General features: G+C 44.4%; 1 protein-coding gene across 1 annotated transcript; it reads left to right on the top strand.

Annotated features, from left to right (window-relative positions):
• Positions 1 to 19,490: 19,490 nt before the first annotated feature.
• On the top strand, positions 19,491 to 23,727 carry LOC123183154 (GDP-mannose 3,5-epimerase 1). Its single transcript, XM_044595897.1, has 7 exons — positions 19,491 to 19,794; positions 21,436 to 21,852; positions 22,292 to 22,385; positions 22,480 to 22,609; positions 22,676 to 22,808; positions 22,965 to 23,172; positions 23,337 to 23,727. Exons 2-7 carry the CDS (start codon positions 21,437 to 21,439, stop codon positions 23,490 to 23,492), a joined length of 1,137 nt encoding a protein of 378 aa, XP_044451832.1. The 5' UTR covers positions 19,491 to 19,794; position 21,436; the 3' UTR covers positions 23,493 to 23,727.
• The last annotated feature ends 796 nt before the right edge of the window (positions 23,728 to 24,523 follow it).

Raw genomic sequence — 24,523 nt, forward strand, 5'->3', positions numbered from 1 at the left:
GTCGGTGGAACCTGTCTCACGTAAGCGTACGTGTAAGGTCGATCAGGGCCGCTTCATCCCACGATGCCGCCGAATCAAGATAAGACTAGTAACGACAAGTAAATTGACAAAATCGACGCCCACAACAACTTGTGTTCTACTCGTGCATAGAAACTACGCATAGACCTAGCTCATGATGCCACTATTGGGGATCGTAGCAGAAATTAAAATTTTCTACGCATCACCAAGATCAATCTATGGAGTCATCTAGCAACGAGAGAGTGAGTAGTGCATCTACATACCCTTGTAGATCGCGAGCGGAAGCGTTCAAGAGAACGGGGTTGATGGAGTCGTACTCGTCGTGATCCAAATCACCGATGATCCTAGCGCCGAACGGACGACACCTCCGCGTTCAACACACGTACGGAGCGGAGACGTCTCCTCCTTCTTGATCCAGCAAGGGGAAAGGAGAAGTTGATGGAGATCCAGCAGCACGACGGCGTGGTGGTGGAAGCAGCGGGATTCCAGCAGGGCTTCGCCAAGCGCTACTGGAGGAGGAAGAGGTGTCACGGGAGGAAGAGGGAGGCGCCAGGGCTTAGGGTGCGGCTGCCCTCCCTCCCCTCCACTATATATAGGGGCTAGGGGGGCGCATGCCCCCCTTGGAGATCCCATCTAGAGGGGGGCGGCGGCCCCTCGGGGGGCAACGGCCCCCTTAGGGTTTCTAACCAGGGGGCGCATGCTCCCTCGGGGGGTCAACGGCCCCCTAGGGCTTCCAACCCTAGGCGCCTTGGGCCCTTGGGTGGGGCGCACCAGCCCACCAGGGGCTGGTTCCCACGCCACTTCAGCCCATGGGGCCCTCCAGGATAGGTGGCCCCACCCGGTGGACCCCCGGGACCCTTCCGGTGGTCCCGGTACAAGATCGGTGACCCCCGAAACTCTCCCGGTGGCCGAAACTGGACTTCCTATATATAAATCTTTACCTCCGGACCATTCCGTAACTCCTCGTGACGTCCGGGATCTCATCCGGGACTCCGAACAACTTTCGGATTACCGCATACTAATATCTCTATAACCCTAGCGTCACCGAACCTTAAGTGTGTAGACCCTACGGGTTCGGGAGACATGCAGACATGACCGAGATGACTCTCCGGTCAATAACCAACAGCGGGATCTGGATACCCATGTTGGCTCCCACATGCTCCTCGATGATCTCATCGGATGAACCACGATGTCGGGGATTCAATCAATCCCGTATACAATTCCCTTTGTCTACCGGTATGGTACTTGCCCAAGATTCGATCGTCGGTATCCCTATACCTTGTTCAATCTCGTTACCGGCAAGTCTCTTTACTCGTTCCGTAACACATCATCCCGTGATCAACTCCTTGGTCACATTGTGCACATTATGATGATGTTCTACCGAGTGGGCCCAGAGATACCTCTCCGTTTACACGGTGTGACAAATCCCAGTCTCGATTCGTGCCAACCCAACAGACACTTTCGGAGATACCTGTAGTGCACCTTTATAGCCACCCAGTTACGTTGTGACGTTTGGTACACCCAAAGCATCCTTACGGTATCCGGGAGTTGCATGATCTCATGGTCTAAGGAAATGATACTTGACATTAGAAAAGCTTTAGCAAACGAACTACACGATCTAGAGGTATGCTTAGGATTGGGTCTTGTCCATCACATCATTCTCCTAATGATGTGATCCCGTTATCAATGACATCCAATGTCCATGGTCAGGAAACCGTAACCATCTATTGATCAACGAGCTAGTCAACTAGAGGCTCACTAGGGACATGTTATGGTCTATGTGTTCACACATGTATTACGATTTCCGGATAACACAATTATAGCATGAACAATAGACAATTATCATGAACAAGGAAATATAATAATAACCATTTTATTATTGCCTCTAGGGCATATTTCCAACAACTGAGAGCAGGACAATCATTGATGGTCACGAACAGCAAGGCCTTTAGGTCAAATTCTTCCCCCATGTGCTCATCCCACGCACGTACACCTGTTCCATTCCACAGATGTAAGAGTTCTTCAACTATTGGCCTTAGGTAGACATCAATGTCGTTGCGGGGTTGCTTAGGGCCTTGGATGAGCACTGGCATCATAATGAACTTCCGCTTCATGCACACCCAAGGAGGAAGGTTATACAAACATGGAGTCACAGGCCAGGTGCTATGGTTGCTGCTCTGCTCCCCAAAAGGATTAATGCCATCTGCGCTTAGACCAAACCATACGTTCCTTGCGTCATCTGCAAACTCCTTCCCGTACTTTCTCTCGATTTTTCTCCACTGCGACCCGTCAGCGGGTATTCTCAACTTTCCGTCTTTCTTACGGTCTTCTCTGTGCCATCGCATCGCCTTGGCATGCTCTTTGTTTTGGAACAAACGTTTCAACCGTGGTATTATAGGAGCATACCACATCACCTTGGCAGGAATCTTCTTCCTGGGGCGCTCGCCCTCGACATCACCAGGGTCATCGCGCCTGATCTTATAGCGCAATGCACCGCATACCGGGCAAGTGTTCAAATCCTCGTACTCACCGCGGTAGAGGATGCAGTCATTAGGGCATGCATGTATCTTCTGCACCTCTAACCCTAGAGGGCAGACAGCCTTCTTTGCTTCGTACATACTCTCAGGCAATTCGTTGTCCTTTGGAAGCATATTCTTTATCATTACCAGCAACTTTCCAAATCCCTTGTCAGATACAACATTATCTGCCTTCCATTGCAGCAATTCCAGTGTGGTGCCCAACTTTTTCTTGTCAGCTTCGCAATTCGGGTACAACAATTTCTTGTGATCCTCTAACATGCGCTGCAACTTCTTCTTCTCCAAATCACTTGCGCAGTTTCTCTTTGCATCGGCAATGGCCCGACCTAGATCATCAGCGGGCTCATCTGATGCCTCTTCTTCAGCTTCTTCCCGCATTGCCGGCTCAGCTTCTTCCCCCATTGTTGTATCATCGTATTCAGTGAACCCATGGCCAGGATAGCTGTCGTCGTCCTCTTCTTCTTCATTGTCTTCCATCATAACCCCTCTTTCTCCATGCTTGGTCCAAACATTATAGTGGGGCATGAAACCGGACTTAAACAGGTGGACGTGAATGGTTCTTGACGTAGAGTAATTGTGATCATTCTTACAGACTAAACATGGACAAGGCATAAAACCATCCGCCCGCTTGTTTGCCTCAGCCGCAAGCAGAAAAGTTTGCACGCCATTAATGAACTCGGGAGAGCATCGGTCATCGTACATCCATTGTCGACTAATCTTCATTACACAACACCGAAAAGACCAAATTAATACAAGTTCATACATAAAGTTCATACAAGACTTAAATGCAACAGACAAATAACTCTCTAACTAAAGCATTTAAATGCAACAACAAATGCGATCAAGATCGCAACTAAGGTAACAATTGATCCAACAGCATAATGATACCAAGCCTCACTATCAATGGCATATTTTCTAATCTTTCTAATCTTCAAGCGCATTTTCTCCATCTTGATCTTGTGATCATCGATGACATCGGCAACATGCAACTCCAATTCCATCTTCTCCCCCTCAATTCTTTTTAATTTTTCTTTCAAATACTTGTTTTCTCTTTCAACTAAATTTAACCTCTCGACAATAGGGTCGGTTGGAATTTCCGGTTCACAAACCTCCTAGACAAAAATATCTATGTCAACTTGATGGGCATAATTTGTCATAAACACGAAATGAAACAACTGTTTTAAAAGAGAATATACCACATCCGAATCATAACAAGGACGAGGGCCGACGGGGACGGATATCAAAACCATGGCACTATGTATAAAAAACAACGTACGGGTAAGATAATTATACGAGTACCTATATATCCAAATCACACAAACATCAATTTGGTAATGTAAAACATTCATGAACAAGAGGCTCACCACAAGGTGGTGCCGGCGACGGAACGGTGCGGGCGATCGACTGTGGTTACGACGGAGATTTAGAAGGCACTAAGTAAACCACACCTACATATGCAAACTAAGTGTTATTTTTGACCTCAAATTGCATATAAATCAAATACTAGCACATATATTTCCTCCCAAATTACTAAACTCATAAATTAATCACTATACAAAGCATTGCAAGAGCTAATCGAGCAATGAGAGATGAAAGGACAAAGTTGCTAACCTTTGTGATCATTTGAATGGATGGGGGCCTTCAAATCTTGACAAATTTTGGGCAAAATGTGTGATGAGCTCGAGAGGAAGAGGGGAAGAACAGAGAGGAGAGGGGAAAGGGGAAAGGGGAAGAACAGAGCGAGCTCGAGTGGATGAAGGGTTTATGTACGACGACCTTTAGCACCGGTTCGTGCCACAAACCGGTACTAAAGGTGCTGGAGGGGCCCCGGACTGACAACATCCTGCCACCACACACTTTAGTACCGGTCCGTGGCACGAACCGGTGCTAAAGGTCGGCCAAGACCGGTACTAATGAAAGCGGCCGGCTAGCCGTTGGAACCGGCAGCAATGCACACATTAGTGCCGGCTCAAAAGCAAACCGGCACTAATGTGCTTGACATTTGACCCTTTTTCTACTAGTGTATGCTTGTAAGACTTCTAAGAAACGTCGCCACCTCCATGAGTGAATACATATCCGCTCGTGGCCTTTATCTCATAAGCATCTGAGATCCAGTTTGAGTCACTATACCCTTCAAGCACCTTTGGGTACCCAGTGTAGTGAATTCCATAATTCGCAGTGCCTTCCATTGCAGCATATTCAGTGTAGTGCCCAGCTTTTTCTTGTCACCTTCGCAATTTGGATACAACGATTTCTTGTGATCCTCTAACATGCGATGCAACTTCAGCCTCTCCTTTTCACTTTCTCAGTTTTTCTTTGCATCGACAATGGCCCGACCAAGATCATCAGCAGGCTCATCTGATGCCTCTTCTTCAGCTTCTTCCCGCATTGCCGGCTCAGCTTCTTCCCACATTGTTGTACCATCGTATATAAGGAATCCATGGCCAGCATAGATGTCGTCGTCCTCTTCTTCTTCATTGTCTTCCATCATAACCCCTCTGTCTCCGTGCTTGATACAAACATTATAGTGGGGCATGAAACCGGACTCAAACAGGTGGACATGAATGGTTCTTGACTTAGAGTAATCCTGATCATTCTTACAGACAGCACATGAACAACACATAAGACCATCCGCCCGCTTGTTTGCCTCAGCCGCAAGCAGAAAAGTACGCACGCCATTAACGAACTGGGGAGAGCATCGGTCGTCATACATCCATTGCCGGCTTATCTTCATTACACAACACCGAAAAGACCAAATTAATACAAGTTCATACACACTTATTCTCATAAAACAACATACAAACTCTCTAGCTAAAGCATTTAAATGCAACAACAAATGCGATCAAGATCGCAACTAAGGTATCAATTGATCCAACAGCATAATGATACCAAGACTCACTATCAATGGCATATTTTCTAATCTTTCTAATCTTCAAGCGCATTTTCTCCATCTTGATCTTGTGATCATCGACGACATCGGCAACATACAACTCCAGTTTCATCTTCTCTTCTTCAATTCTTTTCAATTTTTCTTTCAAATACTCGTTTTCTTTTTCAACTAAATTTAACCTCTCGACAAGAGGGTCGGTTGGAATTTTGGGTTCACATATCTCCTAGATAAAAATATCTATGTCAACTTGATGGGCATAATTTATCATAAACATGAAATGCAACAAATAGTTATAAAAGAGAATATACCACATCCGAATCATAAACCTGAAGAGGGCCGGTGGGGACGGATATCAAAATCATGCCACTATGTATAACAAACAATGTACGGGTAAGAAAATTATACAAGTAACTATATATCTAAATCACACAAACATGATTTTTTAATATAAAAAAGATAGGAAAAAGAGGCTCACCAAGGTGGTGCCGGTGACGGGACGGTGCCGGCGATCGACGGTGGTTAGGACGGGGATGGGAAGGCACTAAGTAAACCACACCTACATATGCAAACTAAGAGTTAATTTGAGCTCTAATTGCATATAAATCAAATAAACTACCACATATAATTCCTCCCAAACTAAAACCCACAAATCACTATACTTATAGAGCATTGCAAGAGGTAATCTAGCAATGAGACATGAAAGGACAAAGTTGCTAACCTTTGTGTTCACTTGGATGGATGGGGGGCCTTCAAATCTTGACAAATTTTGGGCAAAATGAAGGATGAGCTCCAGCAAGAGGGGAAGAACAGAGATGAGAGGAAAGGGGAATAACAGAGAGCTCGGACTCGACGAAGGGTTTATATAGGATCAACTTTAGTCCCGGTTGGTGCCACGAACCGAGACTAAAGGGGTTGGTGGGGCCCCAGCCTGACACCAGCCTGCCACTACCTCTTTAGTCCCAGTTCGTGGCACGAACCGGTACTAGAGGTTCAACACGAACCGGGACTAATGATGCCCGCCCGCCTAGCCGTTGAAACCGGCACTAATGGTCACATTAGTGCCGGTTCATTTACAAACCGGGACTAATGTGTCTCACGTAAAGTAGTTTTTCTACTAGTGTAAGTAGCCCCGCAGCGATCCGGGCTTCGCGCCTTGCCCGGATCTGCTCAAGGAGCTCGAGCCGGCACTCCAACGTTAGAAATGTGTGGCTCCTCACCCGGCGGCATGGGGGCATGACTACTAGGCGGACAAGGGGAACAGAAAGTGGCAGCGGACAAACGGAGGAAAATGTGGATGGTAGGATTTCGGTGCTGCCTGTCGACTTAAATATTCGGGCTAGGCACAATGCGGCCCATCGGAGCGGCGCCATGCGGCGACATTGGTCCAACGAAGAAGGTGAGTTTCGGACCGCCGGGTTTCCGGATGTTTTCGCACGGGACCCCGCCGTCAGTCCAACGTGGCGGGCGCGCCCGGGCGCCCCATATCCGCCCCATATCCGCCCTATATTTAGACTGGTATGAGGGATGTAAGTCAGCCCAGGTGTTTGAAACCCGTTTGAGGCGCCCGTCTAGGTCAGATTTTCGACCGTTCAGGCGCTTGAGACCAGTTTAGGGTGGCTGGCTGTAGATTAGATGCTCTAATAGCCGATCAGAGCAGGCAATTGTGGTACAATTGCATGGCAGCTTACTAGCTTGCATGAGTAGTGGACTGTATGTATAGACGGAGAGGATCTGTTTAGCTCTCTTTGTTATCGTAGAGGATCAGAGCAAAATCGCAACTTTCCTCATAAAGAAACGGGGAACTTCCAAATCACTGTCAACGAGCCAAATCACTGTCAGCGAGCGCGGATCAACGAGATCCACGCGTATATGCTTTCTTTTTCCGTACAGTACTGGCCGATCACTGTCAACAATGAATGGGCGAGCTATTGTGAAGTTTGTGTGCACACAACCGCCGGCCATTACTGGTTAAATTTGTTCAACTTGCTTGTTGCTTTCTCTGCACACTACTAATTCCAGCTCCCGATCCAACGGCTGGAAACGCATCAAGGAATCGAGATGGACGGTCAGATCTTTCAAATTGCTGAGGAGGCTCGGTGGAACACTCCTCTCTTATTTCTGGATTTCTTTCGGCCTTTCTTTGTACTACTACCAGCTTTGATGATTATGTGGCACCGGTATCTTTTTTGTCTCTCCAGACTCATATAAGGGATGAACGGCCTGTGTTCCTGTTGCTGTACGATTATAATGCCTCAACGGTACTGACAATCCTGTGGGCTCTGCATTACTGGATGTGGCGGTGGAGGAGAGATCACCGAAACGAACGGCCAGCAGGCGCTATGCCATTGGTGTAGTCAATAATGGTAAACATACAAAGAGTTACACGCAATTACACGCTGACTAGACTTTTTTTTCTAACTAACCACTCCCCCCTGATTTTTATAGGGGTGGACCCCTCCTCCCCCTTAACCTCCAATCACAACCCACATGTTTGTAAAACCTATGTAAATCTATGTACGTGTAGCATTACTCTGATGTAGTAGTACGCGCACCAGTGAAATATCTGCCCTAACGATATCGGAAGGCGCAGCAACAGCCGCTCGATCGCAGCGGCGTGGGCCATGCCGTGTCCACCACTACCAGAGCCCGCGATCGAGACATCATGCACTTGCTAGCATGCATTGTAGCGTGCATGATTGTATTGCAGTGCGTATCATTCGTTGAGGAGAGCAGTGTCTCCGGATGGGCACGTTTCGGGCCGGGACAGGGAAGCCTCCATGCCGTGCTACACTCCACAGACAGATTCGGCACATGACCCACGCCGGGCCCGACATTATTGGAGTTACGCCGGCCCGCGACGGCGCCGTGCGGCCTTGGCGCCATGCATGCGCACCGATGGCGCAGGGGCTAGCAACTTGACGGCACAGTGGCGCTCTGGTGACTCATCGACGATGGAGAGAGAGAGGGGGGGGGAACGGAGCTGGGAAGGAATTCCGCGCGGGTTCCTGCTCCCGGCTTCACTCCAAGCAAGCAGATGGTTGGGCACATCACCTTCTTCCTCTGTTGTCGCCGATGAGTCTATGTCTGTCTGTTGATACTAGAGAAGATCCTGCGTTGCTCTCAATCAGGCCGGGTCATCTTTATGCAGTCGCTGCTGGTTGGGCACTCGAATCCAAATTATTTTCCGACGCCGACGCATGGAAGGGGCGGGCGTGCCTCGATCTCGCTCTCACGCGGCAGTGGCCTAGCCGGTGCCTCTGCCTTTTCCTCGATGACACCTCTCCTCGTCAGACACCTCCTATCACTTACCTCACCTATCTACCCCCTCCGTCCCATAATATAAGAACGTTCTTATATTATGGGACGGAGGGAGTATGTATTCTCTCACCATAGCCGCACCCACAGTAGTCTTAGAATCACTCCAGCAGTCGCCTCTCTCCGACGGCCATCGCCCATTTCCATCTACCGATCTCCATTTCCGGGCACACGAGATGGACTCCGCGATGTCTGTGGGTGTCAGGCCACGATCCATCGAAACGCACGTGTACTGCCTCCATATATAGACTCAACGCTCAAGTACAAACCCCGTCCCGCATGATTGCATGCCCAGCTTCGATCTGGAGCTGCGCCCGCATGCAGATGCCGGGCGATACGTCACTTGAGCGCCGGTATTAATTTCGCATGCGGTACGGCGACGACGGACGTGTACATCATCAGCACCGACTAATCGATCGGGCGGATCGATCCGCAAACAGTATGGTCAAAGAGTCTTCTATAGCTAGCTAGGTGGCCGGTCGTATGAGATGAGCCGTGCGTGTCATGTCAAACGTACGATCAGTGCAGTGCGGTGAGAAAGAACGTGCGGTGGCCAGTGGTGGATAAACCGGCCACGTCCTGCAACAAGTCTGGAGCATACACACCTACGGTTGCGCAGTCGAGGCGAGCCTTGGGTGACCAGGACGTGTAGACGGCCGTGCCCGTCCGTGGATTGTGACCTACGGCATTCATTAATTCCATTTGCACCCAACGTTCATCACGACAGTTTGATGGATGGGTGCGTGCGTACGATCGTCGCCACACATGCGCAACAGTTCTGCTCGTCACAGCCTCACAGCCCAGAAGCACCGGCAGGGCATCTGAGCATCGATGCCTCCATCTTTTGTGTGTGTGTGTTTGTGTGTGTGTTTTGCGGGTGATGCCTCCATCTTGCTTAACTTCCAGCCTTCAAAAAAAAGATTTCTTTTGAGGCGTCAGAAAATGCAGCCCATACATAACCGGCCTGCTATTTTTGGTGTTTCTTAGGCCGGCGCAGCCCACACAGAAGATCCAAGGGCGGCCCAGATAGAAGCCGTTGGTTTGCGACGATGGTTTTTATGCTTTCATTCAGTTGTGTTGTTTATTTATATTCCAAACTATTGTATGATTATATATATCGAAAGAGTATTTTGATTAAATTAAAAGCAGTACACAGCCATGAAGAGGACCAGCCTATATGGATGCTGGAGGCGTCTGGGGTGTATTCTGTAAAATCATTTTATAATGTGATAAACTGGGGTGGGGTATGTACCCCTATGTGGAAGAATTTTTGGAAAATTCTGGTACCTCACAGATATTTGGTGTTCATTTGGCTAGCATTTCATAATAAGATCCTCGCTAGGGATAACCTGACTAAGAGACGACCAGTGGAAGACAAGACATGTGTTTTTTGTAGTGAAAATGAATCAGTACACCACTTGTTCTTTGACTGTGTGGTTGCAAACGAGGTTTGGAAATGTATTGCTGATTCTTTTGATTTTAAAAACCCACAGTATGTTGGAACTTTCTGTTCTGTGGGGTGCTAATAACAAAAAGACTGTTATCAACATTGCTTGTGTTGCTGCCATTTGGAGCATCTGGACCATGCGTAATGATATTTGTTCCCAGGGCGTGCCGTGGACAAGTACTCGGGTGATCTTGGGGAGAGCTTGTGCACTACTTCACCAATGGAAGATCCTGTGCGTGGGAGATCAATCGGTCTTACTGTGGCGCTGTCTCCTGCTGCTGGACCGGCGAAGAGGCGAGCTGCTACGCATCGCGTGGTAGGGAAGACGAGGGCTGGCGCGAAGGGGGGACTAGCTGGCTTCATGCTCAAGGCGCACTCCGGCTGATGCCTCCTGCGAGAGGAACAAAACTCATGTAATAAGCTAGTTACTCTCCATTCGTAGTCGGCGTTGTATGGTACCGAGATCTCTGATAACTTTTAGTTGCACTGTGCGGCCTTCCCACTATTGTTCCTTAAATTTTCACGTAATCTGGCCTGCTACTCTGGCTAGGCCCGAGAGCTCCTAGTTTCACCGGGATGTTGGCCCCCGTTTTTCAATGAAAATGGGGAGGGGGGAAACCCCTTTTGATAAATAAAAAGCAGTACACATTATAAATGTTCATGTAATCAAAAACTATTTCGTGTAAATTGTATTTTTCTACCACATTTAAAAAATGTCTAGGCGTTTGAATAATATCACTGTTAATGAAATGTAAACAAATTGCTGATGCAATTTTAAAAAGTATTTATACAATTCAAACAAATACTTGTAACATTAAAAAATGTTAACAAGTTTAAATACATGTTCATGATATTTACAAAAATCATAATGTAAAAATAGGTCCAAGAAAATTTTAAAAGGTTTTCCAACCACAAAATTGATCATCGGATTTTTTACGAACAGGTAAATATCATGTCCTAAAATGTAAAAAAACAAATCTCGTAATTTCTGAAAAGAGTTTGTACAATTCAAAGCATTGTTCATTACATTTAGAAAATGTTGACATGATTAAAAAAATATGTTCATGGTTTTCTTTTGAAATATGTTCATGGAAATGTAAAAAAAAAACTATTTGCATAATTGGAAAAAATAAGTTCATGCCATTCGAAATAATTGTTCATAACATTTAGAAAATGTTCAGATATTTAAAAATACGTTCATTAAATTCATCAAAATATTTATGGAATGAAAACATTGTCCGCACAAGTATTTTAGTAATTTTTCTTTCATTTAGAAAGTTTTCATAAACACTTAATATTGAGACGTTCTAAAAAAATGCTTGTGAAATTTAAAAAGTTTTCATTTATTTGGAAAAAACTTATATGCATTTCGCAAATGTTCAACAAGTATTTTGATAAAGTTCCATTCTGCATTTAAAAATGTTCAATGTGTATCAAAAAATGTTCAACATATATAAGAAGAACATTCCATGTGTAAAAAAAAGTCAATATTTATCTGAACATAAAAATGATAAAAATAAAGGCAAAAAATGATGTAAAAAATACCGAGAAAGAAAATCAGTAACCAGTAACAAAATAGGAATTTAACCGGCAGGACCTTCTATAAACCACACGAAAGGTTTCGAAAAACAGTAGTGCTAGTGCGGTCTTCTGCTTATTGGGTTGCGGCCGAGTAAGAAATCGCCAGAGGCGACCGCTTTGTTTGGTATCTTAATTCTTCATAAAGTATATTGGATGCCCATTGATATTGTTCAAGCCCATACAAGTATTTTTGTATGGGTTCCGATATTTTTAGAAGTTTCTATGACGCTTCTAGTCAAGGCCACCTATTCAAGACTTCCTCGCCTGTGTCTTGTGCGCCGGTAGGATCAACCGGCGCTCGCACGCTGCCTCTTGTGGGACGGCCCACCAACGTGTGTTGGTGGATAGCTCAGGTCGCTTCGGTTTACTTTTTTTCCGAGTTGTCGGTTGACTTGACCAGGTTGAACTAACTAGATGTGTTGACCTTTAGCATGACGTTGAACGTTGACTTTTTAGAAGAGTTCATGGTTCAAAAAAGTTCACAAATTTGAAAAGAGTTCGCGGTTCAAAATAGTTCATGGACTTGAAGGGAAGAAGTTTACAAAATCTGAAAAAAGTTCATGAATTTGAAAAGAAGTTCATGAATTATAAAAGAGTTCTCATGTTAAAAACGTTCTTGAATTTGATGGGGAAAGTTAACAAAACATTAAAAAAGTTGAAGAATTTGAGAAAAAGTCCAAAAAGCCTGCAAAAATGTTCGTGAATTTAGGAAAATCTCACAAATCTAAGAAAATAAGTACACTAATTTATGGAAAATATGTTCGTGCATTTAAAATATTTCAATAATTTTAAGAATACTTTTCACGAAATTGGGGGAAAAGGAAAAAAAAGAAAAAGAAAAATAAACCGGTCTAGAAAACCCAAAACCAAAAGAAAGAGAAAACCTAGTTGAAAGCTTCCAGAAGCTTTCGAAAGGCACATGCATGGCGTGGTTGGTCGGCCTAGTTCAGCCTAGTTCGGCCCTAGCGCTAAGTGGTTATCGGGTATTTCACACGGATTTTTGTTTGCTATATTTTGTGTGTTTTGGTTTATGTGTGTTCTTTTTTTTATTTACACGTTTTTTAAAAATGGGATTTTTTAATTACATGAGTTTATTTTAAAAAAGGGTTAACTTTTTCAAAATGTGTCATATTTTTTTATAAAATATATGAATTTGTTTTTCAAAATGCATGTTTGCTGAAATGGATGTTTTCTAAAGTGGATGAACTCATCACATTTTAAAACTGCACAAACACTCTTTCGACAATATGAACATTATGTATTTAAAAACAGATTTATAGTGTGTTTCTGTAAAATAATGGAAAAAAGAAGAGGGAAAATTGAAAATAAAATAGACTTAGAAAAAACCCAGGAAACATAAGAAGAGAATAAAAATCAAAAAAAATGAAAAAGGAGAAAACCATTAAGACCTCAAAACTCAAAAAACACACACACAAAAACAAAAGAAAGATGTATTGTTGAAACCAAAGGAACACTCACTGGGAGACGCCCAACTTGCTTGGCCCACTAGCAGCACCTATGTACTATTCAGTTGTTCGATGCAACAGGCTTCCCTCAAATATATTTTTTATGCTACTAGCGTCAAACACGATTTCCCCTTTAGGCTCCTAGATGCACAAATCCAGAAGTAAATACATTTCATAAAAAGGGCTTTAGAGAAGCGCTTTGCATGTTGAAGCGGAAAGTACTTGCAGTCCAACTTCCCGGACATCCCACTATGCATTATTTAGCTAAAGTGCCTTGCGATAATCCACTTCTGAGTCCAGGCTCAACTGCACCCATGCTGAGGAAACAAATCAAAATAAATATTAGAAAAATTTAAAAAATTCCATTTTTTGCATGGTAGATAAATTGATGCGCGAGGTACGCTCCAATTTTCAAATTATTTGGACTTTTGAGAAGCTCTTGGCAAAAAAGACAAATTCAGGGTCGGTAATTTTTTATTGTTCATGCACTGTTTGACCCGATTTGTCTTTTTTGCCGAGAGCTATCAAGATGTCCAAATGATCTGAAAATTGGAGCGGACCTCACGCAACAAATTTTCTAGCACGTATTTTTTTTGAATATTTTGTTTTTTTCTGAATTCTTTGTGATTTTTTTCCGACCAGATGCAGATAAGTCTGGGCACCAAAACGCTGCACTTCAACTTCCTTCATAATTTTCACTACTGCAGAAAGGCTCACAAGTGATGGTCCCTATAGCCCCATCAGCGACGTGGCGCCCCTCCTCGTCACTCGTAAGTGCATACCTGTGACAGAAGCCCCTAGCCGCTCATCATCGATAACCATCATACCAATGATGTGCGCCCTGACTGCTCGTCACCGGTAATCATCACACCAATGATGTGCTCCCCTAGCCGCCCGTCACCCGTGTAATACAGGGGCATGCCATAATTTTCAATATAAATATATAATCAAGAACTAACATTTAAAATTCGACAACAATTCAATTCATATCATATCCTGATCACCACACATACATCGGGTTATATATCCATGCAACATGAAACTCAACAATTAGACTAATGAATCAAAGATGAAATATACATCTATAATCCATGCAAAGCGCTATATATAATCTAATTATATAGTAATAATTCATCACATAGCAAAATTAACTGCAATAATTAAATCATATGAATCATAATAACTTTTTTTCCGAATATATCATGATAATGTTAGGCAGCTCATATGATCATTGTATTGAAGAACAGATAGCTACTGAAAACCCGTAGCGACAATGATCGATGTTGATGACGAAGGTGATGATTTCACACCTCCAAGAGAGTATATTGGCTAACAACGGGTAGTTCAGATCTCCATCCATAGATACCGCTATATCGGGTATAAATCACGTCAAAATTTGCCTTTTCACCGTAAGTACCTTTTCCAGGATGGTACTAGATAACATATGGTTTTCTAAGGTGAAAAGGAACAGCTTTTAAACTGGCCCTGCACATGCATGTTGATGTGAAAAACAAAACATACACTTGTTAAATACTCAGATGCGCATCAAGTCAATGGATCTGAGCAGTTTCTTGGATCCATCAATCTATACCTTATATTAGATATAATACAAGGTGTCATGTGAACTCCAGCTTTTCACCTTTTCCAGAATCTCACGTTGCCGCCATCACCCCGATCGAGCTCCTGTACGTGCTTTCAATTTATATATAAACCGCAAGCAGCCCATGTTCTTTCCATGGTGACAAGCCCATGCATGGTAGTGGGACGTTCCCGCTAGGTAGTTGCTCAAGTAGGTAGGTAGGGAGGTTCGTTGTAGTTTCAAAATGCCTTGCCACTTGCGGGATCAACAGCTCACCTCTAACAAAAAAAATTGCTGGGAGTATAGTTGTAATAAAATAAAAATATTTGATTCGCTTGGGTGGCAAGCTCTGGAATCTGGATTGTCATTCGAGTTGCAGACCAAGTTGATCATCGCTCTGCATTCAAGTGCGGTCGATGGGCATTCGTGTGTGCGCGTGACCTATGATCGCGTGTCAAAACTGTTTCATTGGTCAGGGATGAAACACCAAGTGGAGGATTGAGTGAATCAATGTCTAGTTTGTCAACAAAAAAGCACGAAAACACAGTACCCGTTGGTCTTCTTCGACCCGTGTCGTTGTCCATGCGTCCCTAAAAGGGTATCACAATAGATTTTATAGATGGGTTCCCCTGTACAATGTCGACCCCAACTTCGGTACGATGCCAAATGATCGCTCGTGACCTACCTACGTCACTTGCAAAGCATGCCACAGATCGTAAAGATTTGCTAGCATTGCTATGGGTGCACCTCCGACATGCCGGACGTCAAAGGCCCAAGTAGACAAGCGGCGCAATTTTTTTCTTCTGAAAAGGGGGTTATTAGCCCTAGCCTCTGCATCGAAATGATGCATACGGCCATCAAGCGGCGCAAATACCGGAGTTTGCCATCCACGATGAGGCCCTCCTCAAGCACCGACCATACGCTAACTCTTCCCTCATCAACTGCAAGGTGAAAATGGGCAACGACATTATTCCTCAATCAAGGTGGAACGGAGCGAAGTCTCAGCTAAGCATGCCACATGGGAGCAGGGCCGGCCCTAGGCCATGGCGAGGAGTGCGGCGGCCTAGGGCCCAGCCTCAGCAGGGGCCCATACGCTGTGCACCTACATGCTATATACAATGTATATATTTCTTGAAAAAGGAAACAAAGTCACACACGAACATCAATCCCTTCTCCTTCGCTGGCTCCTTGAATCACGCCCTCGTTCGTCTCCCGTTCTTCATCTTCTTTACCAAAAATTGATTGCCCCGACTTCCTAGGAGGCTAGGCCCCAATTTACGAAGTTAATCAATAAATTACTTTGGTTCCTTGCATTCTATAAACAGCCCCAAGGGACCCCGACAGACAGAGGCCAGCCAACGACACACTCGGGTCCCTGGGCCCCTGGCAGGAACGCGTGAGCAGCAACCTACAGCATGGCCGTCCATGGTGAGAGCCGTGTTCAGGGTGAAGGGCAGGCGGTGAAGATGTGAAGTCCAGGCACTGTTCAAGGTAAGAACCGAAGCCATTGCTCATTCATATAATTTTTTGATCCCAATTCTTTGATCCTTGTCTATTTATTTCTGTTATATGATGAGCTGATGTAATAAACAAAAATCATGATAAGCCATTGCTGATGTCTGACCTACTTAATTTCTCTTTTCTTGTACGAATTGCAGTCAGGTAATTCTGCAGGTTGTGGCATTGCAAAAAAAATTGATTATTGGATAGATGGACCATGAAATTTCTTCTAATTTACTCCAAAACCAAGATTTAAGAAATCAGGTTCTCTCCTTTTTTTGTAACAATGTTGGCAAAAAAGCAATTATCTGGTTGTGAGAAAAGAAAAAAAGAACTAACATCTAAATCAATTAATTGAATCTCAAAACGGTGCTACATCCTTTACTGGAAGACATTATAGGGGCCCATTAGATGAAGCTCGCACAAGGGCCTCTAAGATGTCAGGGCCGGCCCTGCATGGGAGGACTAGTACGTCTTGCGTTCTCATTTTCCGACGGCCGCTATGTGGGAAGAAGCTCAATCTCAAGGCCGAAGGAGTGTGGCGTCCCCATCTTTGACTGGGCCGCGAGTGTTGACAGACGACCAACAAGGTGTGGGTGACACCACACATCAGCAAAAGCAAGTGGTTCCCGGAGCGTCGACGAGTTCACGTGGTACTTAGGCGATCATCCAATGAGAAAGTAAATGTGTAAATCTCAGAAGTTGCTTTTGGAGGTCGAGCTCCATGAAGGCCTCCAAATGCAAAAATTCGTGAACATTCATATATTTACATTTCAAAAAAATGAAAAAGAATATAGAGATAGATGAAGGCATAGTGCACAGGTATGTAAATTTTCAGGACGAAACACATTGAAAGGAGGACTGTGCAAAAAAGACAAATCTGGAGTTTTTTAACACATAATACTATTCATCCTTCCAGACCATGAATTTGTCTTCTTTTTGTATAGGTCGCATTTCAACGTATTTCATCCTGAAATTTTACACACATATCCCTCGCGTCATTGTTTCTTGTACACTTTTTTCAGATTTTTTTCAAACCAATTTTTTTGAATTTTGAATTTTTAAAAAATCGGCCTTTATCGAGACCGAGAGCCAAAACACCATTCTCTTTAAATCTTTCCTATATTTTTTAATAATGATGGTCACCGGGGATAGCGAACCCCCAACCTGAATATTTTCCATTCATCTTGCCTATGAAGTCTTTCAACGCCTTACAAGATAGGCAAGTGAAGCAAAGCAGACATGTGATAGTGATAGAGATACAACAACATCTTGACACCGTTGCGTTGACGTGACAGCACAAAAACACTGTCAAAAGGCAATCATAGCCTAGACCGCACCGTACCCCCACATGCATCAACTTCAGTACTTGATGATATCACTTGTCGCAGCGAACCAACCTGTGGTAGGATAGCTAGGTGGACAGTGCTATCCCCAGCAGTGCCAGTCTTGAGATTTCGGGGGCCTAGGGCGAAACTAGATTCTAGGGCCCTTAACATAAACGTAAAAAATAGGAGAAATATGTTGACTATTTGTAATTCCTTGGATCCTAATCATCTATAGTAATAAAAACAGGTACATTGTCGAGACCAGCTATTGATTTAAATACACATGATCACTCACTTTGTTATCATCCATGTTGATGTTAGCATATCAATTATGTGAAGTCCTCATCTTATGGATTAGCATTAGTTTAATCCTGGATAGCAACTATCAGCATGTTGCCAAACTAAAAAAAACATTGATAACCCTAATAATATCTGTGCATAAACAATATCTAATAAATCAATTATCAGTGGCTAGTTGCAACAATGAACAAGCAATGTTGATGATCATTTATCATTTTTATTAATCAATCGTCATGGTAAAGCCTCATAGGGCATATAGACTTCCTACATAAATAAAGATCATATACTCCCTCCGTCTAGGTGTGTAAGTCATCTTACATTGTGCACCGCAACCAAGGCGGAGAGGAAAACGAGAAAACTTAATGTCTTTTTGCTAATTAATAGCATTGCATGCAATGAACTAACCAATGCATGTTATGTTTGGCAGTCTCAAGTCATTGAAAGCTTGACGGCCCATATCTCTTATTGGTTGATATGTCACAAAACAAGAAACGAGGAGGGAGTTAATGTACCGTGCCTAAGTGTTTTGGGATTATTTGGTTTTCGTAAGATGACTTACACACCTAGACGGAGGGAGTACATACCTTCTCTTCTTTGTAACTTGTAATCGCCTCTCTTGGAAATTAAAGTCAGGTTGGTCGAGTGGGAGGCAACGCCGTGGTTACCTCCGGCAGTCCAGTCCTCCTCTGACTGGAGGAAGCGCCATGGATGCACATGAGAAGAAGCGAGGGGGGGGGGGTCCATTCTCTCTCTTTCAGCCACGCGTGTGATCTGGTTGTTAGTACTCTCGTAGATCAAGGAAGAAAATCATGAGAGATATGTTTTCATAATAACTACATCTATTGTTTTAAGGGAAATAACTACCCCTAATTAATTGCACATATATAATAGTAATTCGCGGGCTCTCAAGTTTAACCGTAGTAGGAAGGAAATCAGGGTAAACGAGGAGGGGGCGCCTATTTTGGGGATAGTAGATTAAAGAAGGAAATCTTTGATTAAGGAAGAAAATAACATGGGATATTACGTGATACTTTGGCATTTTGGTGGCCCCCTTGGTGCCGGGGCGGCCGCCCTCTCTCAGGGTCGGGCCTGATCCCAGCCCACTAGGGTTCAAGTCCTGATGCTCGCATTATTTCTGGATTTATTTCAGGATTTCCGGCGATGCGCTTTCAGTGGGAGGAGACGTTCTCGTGGCGCCTACGGTGACTTCGTAAAATCTCAAGATGGTATGCCGCCTCAGTCTTTCGAAGGTGCTCATAGAAACAGGGTGTGCGTGTGCGCATTTATAGAAGTGAATGTATGCGTGTATATATGAGCGCTTGCGTCTGTACTGTATGACGTGACAGCACGAAAACATCGTCAAAGGGCAATCATAGCCTAGACCGCATCGTACCATCACATGCATCAACTTGTGTAGTACTTGACGATACCACCGCAAAGACCGGGACGAAACGCAGACCAAACCGTGACACCTCGCTGCCACCGGCGCAGCCGGAGGTAACGTGCACCAAACCACGACCCCTGGCTGCCATTGGCGCAGCCGGAGGCAACGTGCAGCCGAGCCTGACGCACGTTCCCTCCCTCCCCCTCCTGTATTTTTGTCCCGTCCCGTTCCCTCCTGGGTCTCCCTCCACCTACCGACCCATCATCCCACGGAGTAGCGAGGCGACTTCCCCTACATAACCCGATCTAGATCGCGGGAAGTCCATCCATCCATCCATCCACCCAGGGCCGCACACCGCCGCCTCACCTCCTTTGTTCCCCTCCCGCCAGCCCGACGAGAAAAAGGGAGACCACGCCGCCGCCGCCGACTGCCCCGACACCTCCGGCAAGGTGAGCTCCTCCTGCACTTCTCCAAGATCGCTCTCTCAGCCTGCTTGGACTCTGTTATGTATATATGTAGTATGAGCTGCCTTGTACTCCATCTCCATAGCAGTAGTAATTTGTATGTATGTATGTATGTATGTATGTATGTATTGCTTGGTGTACGATTGCTGCTGCTATGGATTGGTGCTGGGCATGGGCGTGTGTACAATTAGGCGCCATGAATCGCAGCAACTTCTGTGGTTGACTTGGACAGACAGCAGGCCGGCGGGTGCTTGCTGTTCATGTCTGCCAGTATCGCCATTAGCTCCGCCAGTATTCTGCTTTCACCCAAACCCACGCTCCGATCTAGTGCAGCTCTCATGTGGATCCGGCTCCGGCCCCTGTCAGCTTTTTATAAACTCCCTTGATCTTGCACCGTTTGCCTGAATCCATCTCTCCGTCTGGTTGCTCCTAGTCGTGGGCCTTCTCGGGCTCCTTTTCTTTTTAATGTCATGGCCTGCCACAAATGATAGTGTTCTGGTCATGCCTGTCGGCGCTGTTTGTCTTCCCTCACCATATTTTCCAAGCCCAAGGAGCCCAGCAACCATACAGAAAGTAAGTTTCAGGTTTAGCTTGTTTCAGGTTGTGAGAACCTGAGAATACCTCCAAGTCGTCACATCTGTCTAACTATTGTGTTTTCGACTTGGTCAAAGGAGGATATCGCATTCAATAGAGGCGACACTCCTGGCATAAAAAGAGTTATTGCAAATCAAGCTCGTGTTGACGAAAATTCAGTTTTGCCCTGCCATTTCAAAATAAAAAGCTGATGCAAAACAACTGTTTTTCAAGGATAACTGATGATGAAACTGAACCAACACACTGCAGAACTTTCTGTATCTCCATGTTCAGAAGGATTTGCAATGAAAAAAAAAACAACACCAATGCATCCGTCCATGAGACAAGCGAATTTTTTCAAGGATATCTGATGCTGTAAAACTGAACACACTGCAGAATTTTTGGTATAACCATACATGGCGGTATAGAAAGATTTGCAATGCTAGGGAAAGAAATTATGCCGCATCGACAATACGGTGTGACTAGTGACCTTGACAGTTTACTGGTAAATCATGCTAATTCAGCTTATCAGTACTGTCCAATTATATGGCACAGCTGACATACAAAACGAGGCAATACACTAATCTGGACAGTGCTGGTGCATGGGACACAGCATTAGTGTTGTTCGAAGCAAGTTGGATCTTTTATTCCCTACGGTGTTGGTCTGCAGTAATGTTTATTTAGCAGTTGTAGGCGTTCCAACCTTCAGTCGATGATTCCCCCCATGCTTTACTATGCCTACCAGGCACAGATCCCTGTAAAACCTGTCAGGAGATGTGAATGCTGAACATAGATTCGGCTGGACATGGCTCCACAGAACATTTCTGTTTGAAATATTTGAGACACATGACAAGGAATTAATGAGCAGGCCTCTAAGCAATGGATGTGTACTGATGTACTCTGTTCAATCTTAGCTGTTTTTTCCCTTAATTCCATGATATTTTTTGTGTCCTAGTTCTAATTAAGTTCCTATCTGAAGAGAAATTCACTAATACTTCATATCAATTTGACTTCTAGTATACTCATTTTTATTTCAAATTCTTTGAACAACAGAATGGGGAGCACCGACGAGACTGGAACTCCCTATGGCGAGTACACCTATGCTGAGCTGGAGAGGGAGTTGTACTGGCCATCTGAGAAGCTGAGAATCTCGGTTACTGGAGCTGGTGGTTTCATTGGATCCCATATTGCTCGCCGCCTGAAGAGTGAGGGGCACTACATCATTGCCTCTGACTGGAAGAAGAACGAGCATATGACCGAGGACATGTTCTGCCATGAGTTCCACCTTGCTGACCTCAGGGTCATGGACAACTGCCTTAAGGTCACCACCAACGTCGACCATGTCTTCAATCTTGCTGCGGATATGGGAGGCATGGGGTTCATTCAGTCCAACCACTCTGTTATCATGTACAACAACACCATGATCAGTTTCAACATGCTTGAGGCCGGGCGTATCAACGGTGTGAAGAGGTTTGTAACTTCATTTACCTATCTGGCTGAAGTGTGCTATGAGCTCGTCCAGAGATAAATCCATTTTTTTAACTAAGTCTATTGGAAACGGTTTATTTGGAATTCAGAAATTACTTGAAAAGCTTTCTCAGGCAAGAGTGATAAAACCTGGAGTAGACATTTAATGTGCATGGTGGTCTTTAGAAGCTTTGTTAAAGTTGCTTGCATTGGACAAATATATTCATTAGTGGCATATCCAGATCTGTTTCTTGTCGAGTTGATATTTGACACTACCAAACTGAACTTAAGAAAACAGTACTGGTGCTATGATACAATAATTAACTCTGTTTTCCGTTCGAATTGTTTCAAGCACATGTCTAGTTTGCAAGTACATTGTCTCAAATCCAAACAACTTACGCATCCCATATTGATTCGATTTTGTTTTGCTTTGGTCCTGCAGGTTCTTCTATGCCTCGAGCGCATGCATCTACCCTGAATTCAAACAGCTTGAGACAAATGTGAGCTTGAAGGAAGCTGATGCCTGGCCTGCTGAGGTGAGTTCATAGGAAATTGATGCCATTTTGTATTATACTCAAATGTGTTGAAAGATCTAGATTTAACTTCCTTTATTAATGTACTATCATTCAGCCACAAGATGCCTATGGCTTGGAGAAGCTCGCGACCGAGGAGCTGTGCAAGCACTACACTAAGGACTTTGACATCGAGTGCCGTATTGGCCGTTTTCACAACATTTACGGTCCCTTTGGAACATGGAAAGGTAAATCCACAAGCTCGATCATAATGTCACCCTGAGACAAAATAATTCAATTTTGCAATTTGTTAGGCGGTCGCGAGAAGGCACCAGCTGCCTTCTGTAGAAAGGCTCAGACCTCCACCGAACAGTTCGAGATGTGGGGTGATGGTCTCCAGACTCGATCGTTCACTTTTATCGACGAGTGCGTCGAGGGTGTTCTGAGGTATACAGCTACTAGTCACATTATCCACATCATACCAGACAGAACTAAACTTTTTACCCGATAAAGGGAATATATTAATATCAAGAAGATACCAATTAAAAACTACTGCCTTGGTAGAAATGATAAATCAATGTAATAACACACTGTACTTTGTAGATTGACAAAGTCGGACTTCTGCGAGCCCGTGAACATTGGAAGCGATGAAATGGTGAGCATGAACGAGATGGCTGAGATTGTTCTTGGCTTCGAGGACAAGAAGCTGCCCATCCACCACATCCCTGGTCCAGAGGGTGTCCGCGGCCGCAACTCTGACAACACCCTCATCAAGGAGAAGCTTGGCTGGGCCCCCACAATGAGGCTCAAGGTAATGTAGCATAATTGTCGAACACTGACAATTCCAACCTCACATGAGAATAACACTTGAAGCTCTTTACATTAGCACAGATACAGGCTGGTCCTGTTATGATGGCTTCAGTAAAATCGTCGGGAAGTCGAAGATAATTAACAATACCTCTGAATTCTGTGCAGGATGGCCTAAGGTTCACCTACTTCTGGATCAAGGAGCAGATCGAGAAGGAGAGGACCGAGGGGAAGGACGTCGCCCTGTATGGATCATCCAAGGTGGTGTCCACACAGGCACCGGTGCAGCTGGGCTCCCTCCGCGCGGCTGACGGGAAGGAGTAAACTATGCAGATCAACGCGAGATCTACTATGCCACTGCCCATCGAACGGATCCTTCCTTGCGAAAAAGATTCAGAGAATTGCACAGCCTGCCCTAACTACCCCATGCACGATTTCAGCAGATTCAAGTGCTCCTATTCATCGTCGCCCCCATTAATTATTATCTTTGTGTCACCGAATTCCTGGGATACCGAACTTTTGATTGGATGAAGAATAAGATCCCCTATTTTACTTTGAAGCTGAGCTGTATTGTGTGCTTTGTTGTCCAGATCTGGCCATCTGGTCAAACAATTGGTCACTAGATGACTTGTTGCGCCATGGCATCGACTATAACCAAAACTTATGTGCTTAGTGAAACCCACCGAAACCAAAGTAAGCTAACACATGAAGTGGCAGTAGACCAGCTTAAATGTTCTTACATGTATTTATAGACCAACAGATAAACATAGTAGCTCCATTGAATAGGTGAACAGGACTGAATAGAAGCTCTGAAGAACTCGCTCGCAGAGCAAACACGGCGTCATACGAAATTGGGACTGAACCAAAAATAATTCATCCGAGTGCAGTTACAATCTATGAAGGATGATGAGAAAACTTATTTTTACAAAGGAATCATAACAATAGTGAGGATTGGTCAAACTAAAATTATCGCCTCAAGCAGTGGATCATCATCACCAGACCTGAACCCCTTTTCATTGCAGAGTTAAGCAATATAATGCCTAGAGTGTTTGAAATAATTGACTTGTTTTTTTGGAAACAGAGGCAACTTAAACAAATATAATGCTGACTAGCTTCGAGCGGAAGCAGAAGCAATATTTTCTATGTGAGTGCTCCTATTCCACGACCCGTGCGAGGAGAACCAGCAAACACAAACCCATCCGCACACTTTAGGTCGACTTCCCATTGCGGGCGCCCCTGTTTTTTCATAACTTTTATTTCAAAAGTTCTGAATTTGGTATTTTTTGTTTTCTTATTTGCAAAACAAAATGTTCATAAATTTTAAAAACATTCACAAATTTTAAGAAAATGACCGT

This window comes from Triticum aestivum, chromosome 1D (genome assembly GCF_018294505.1).
Source record: "Triticum aestivum cultivar Chinese Spring chromosome 1D, IWGSC CS RefSeq v2.1, whole genome shotgun sequence".
Taxonomy (NCBI): Eukaryota; Viridiplantae; Streptophyta; class Magnoliopsida; order Poales; family Poaceae; genus Triticum; species Triticum aestivum.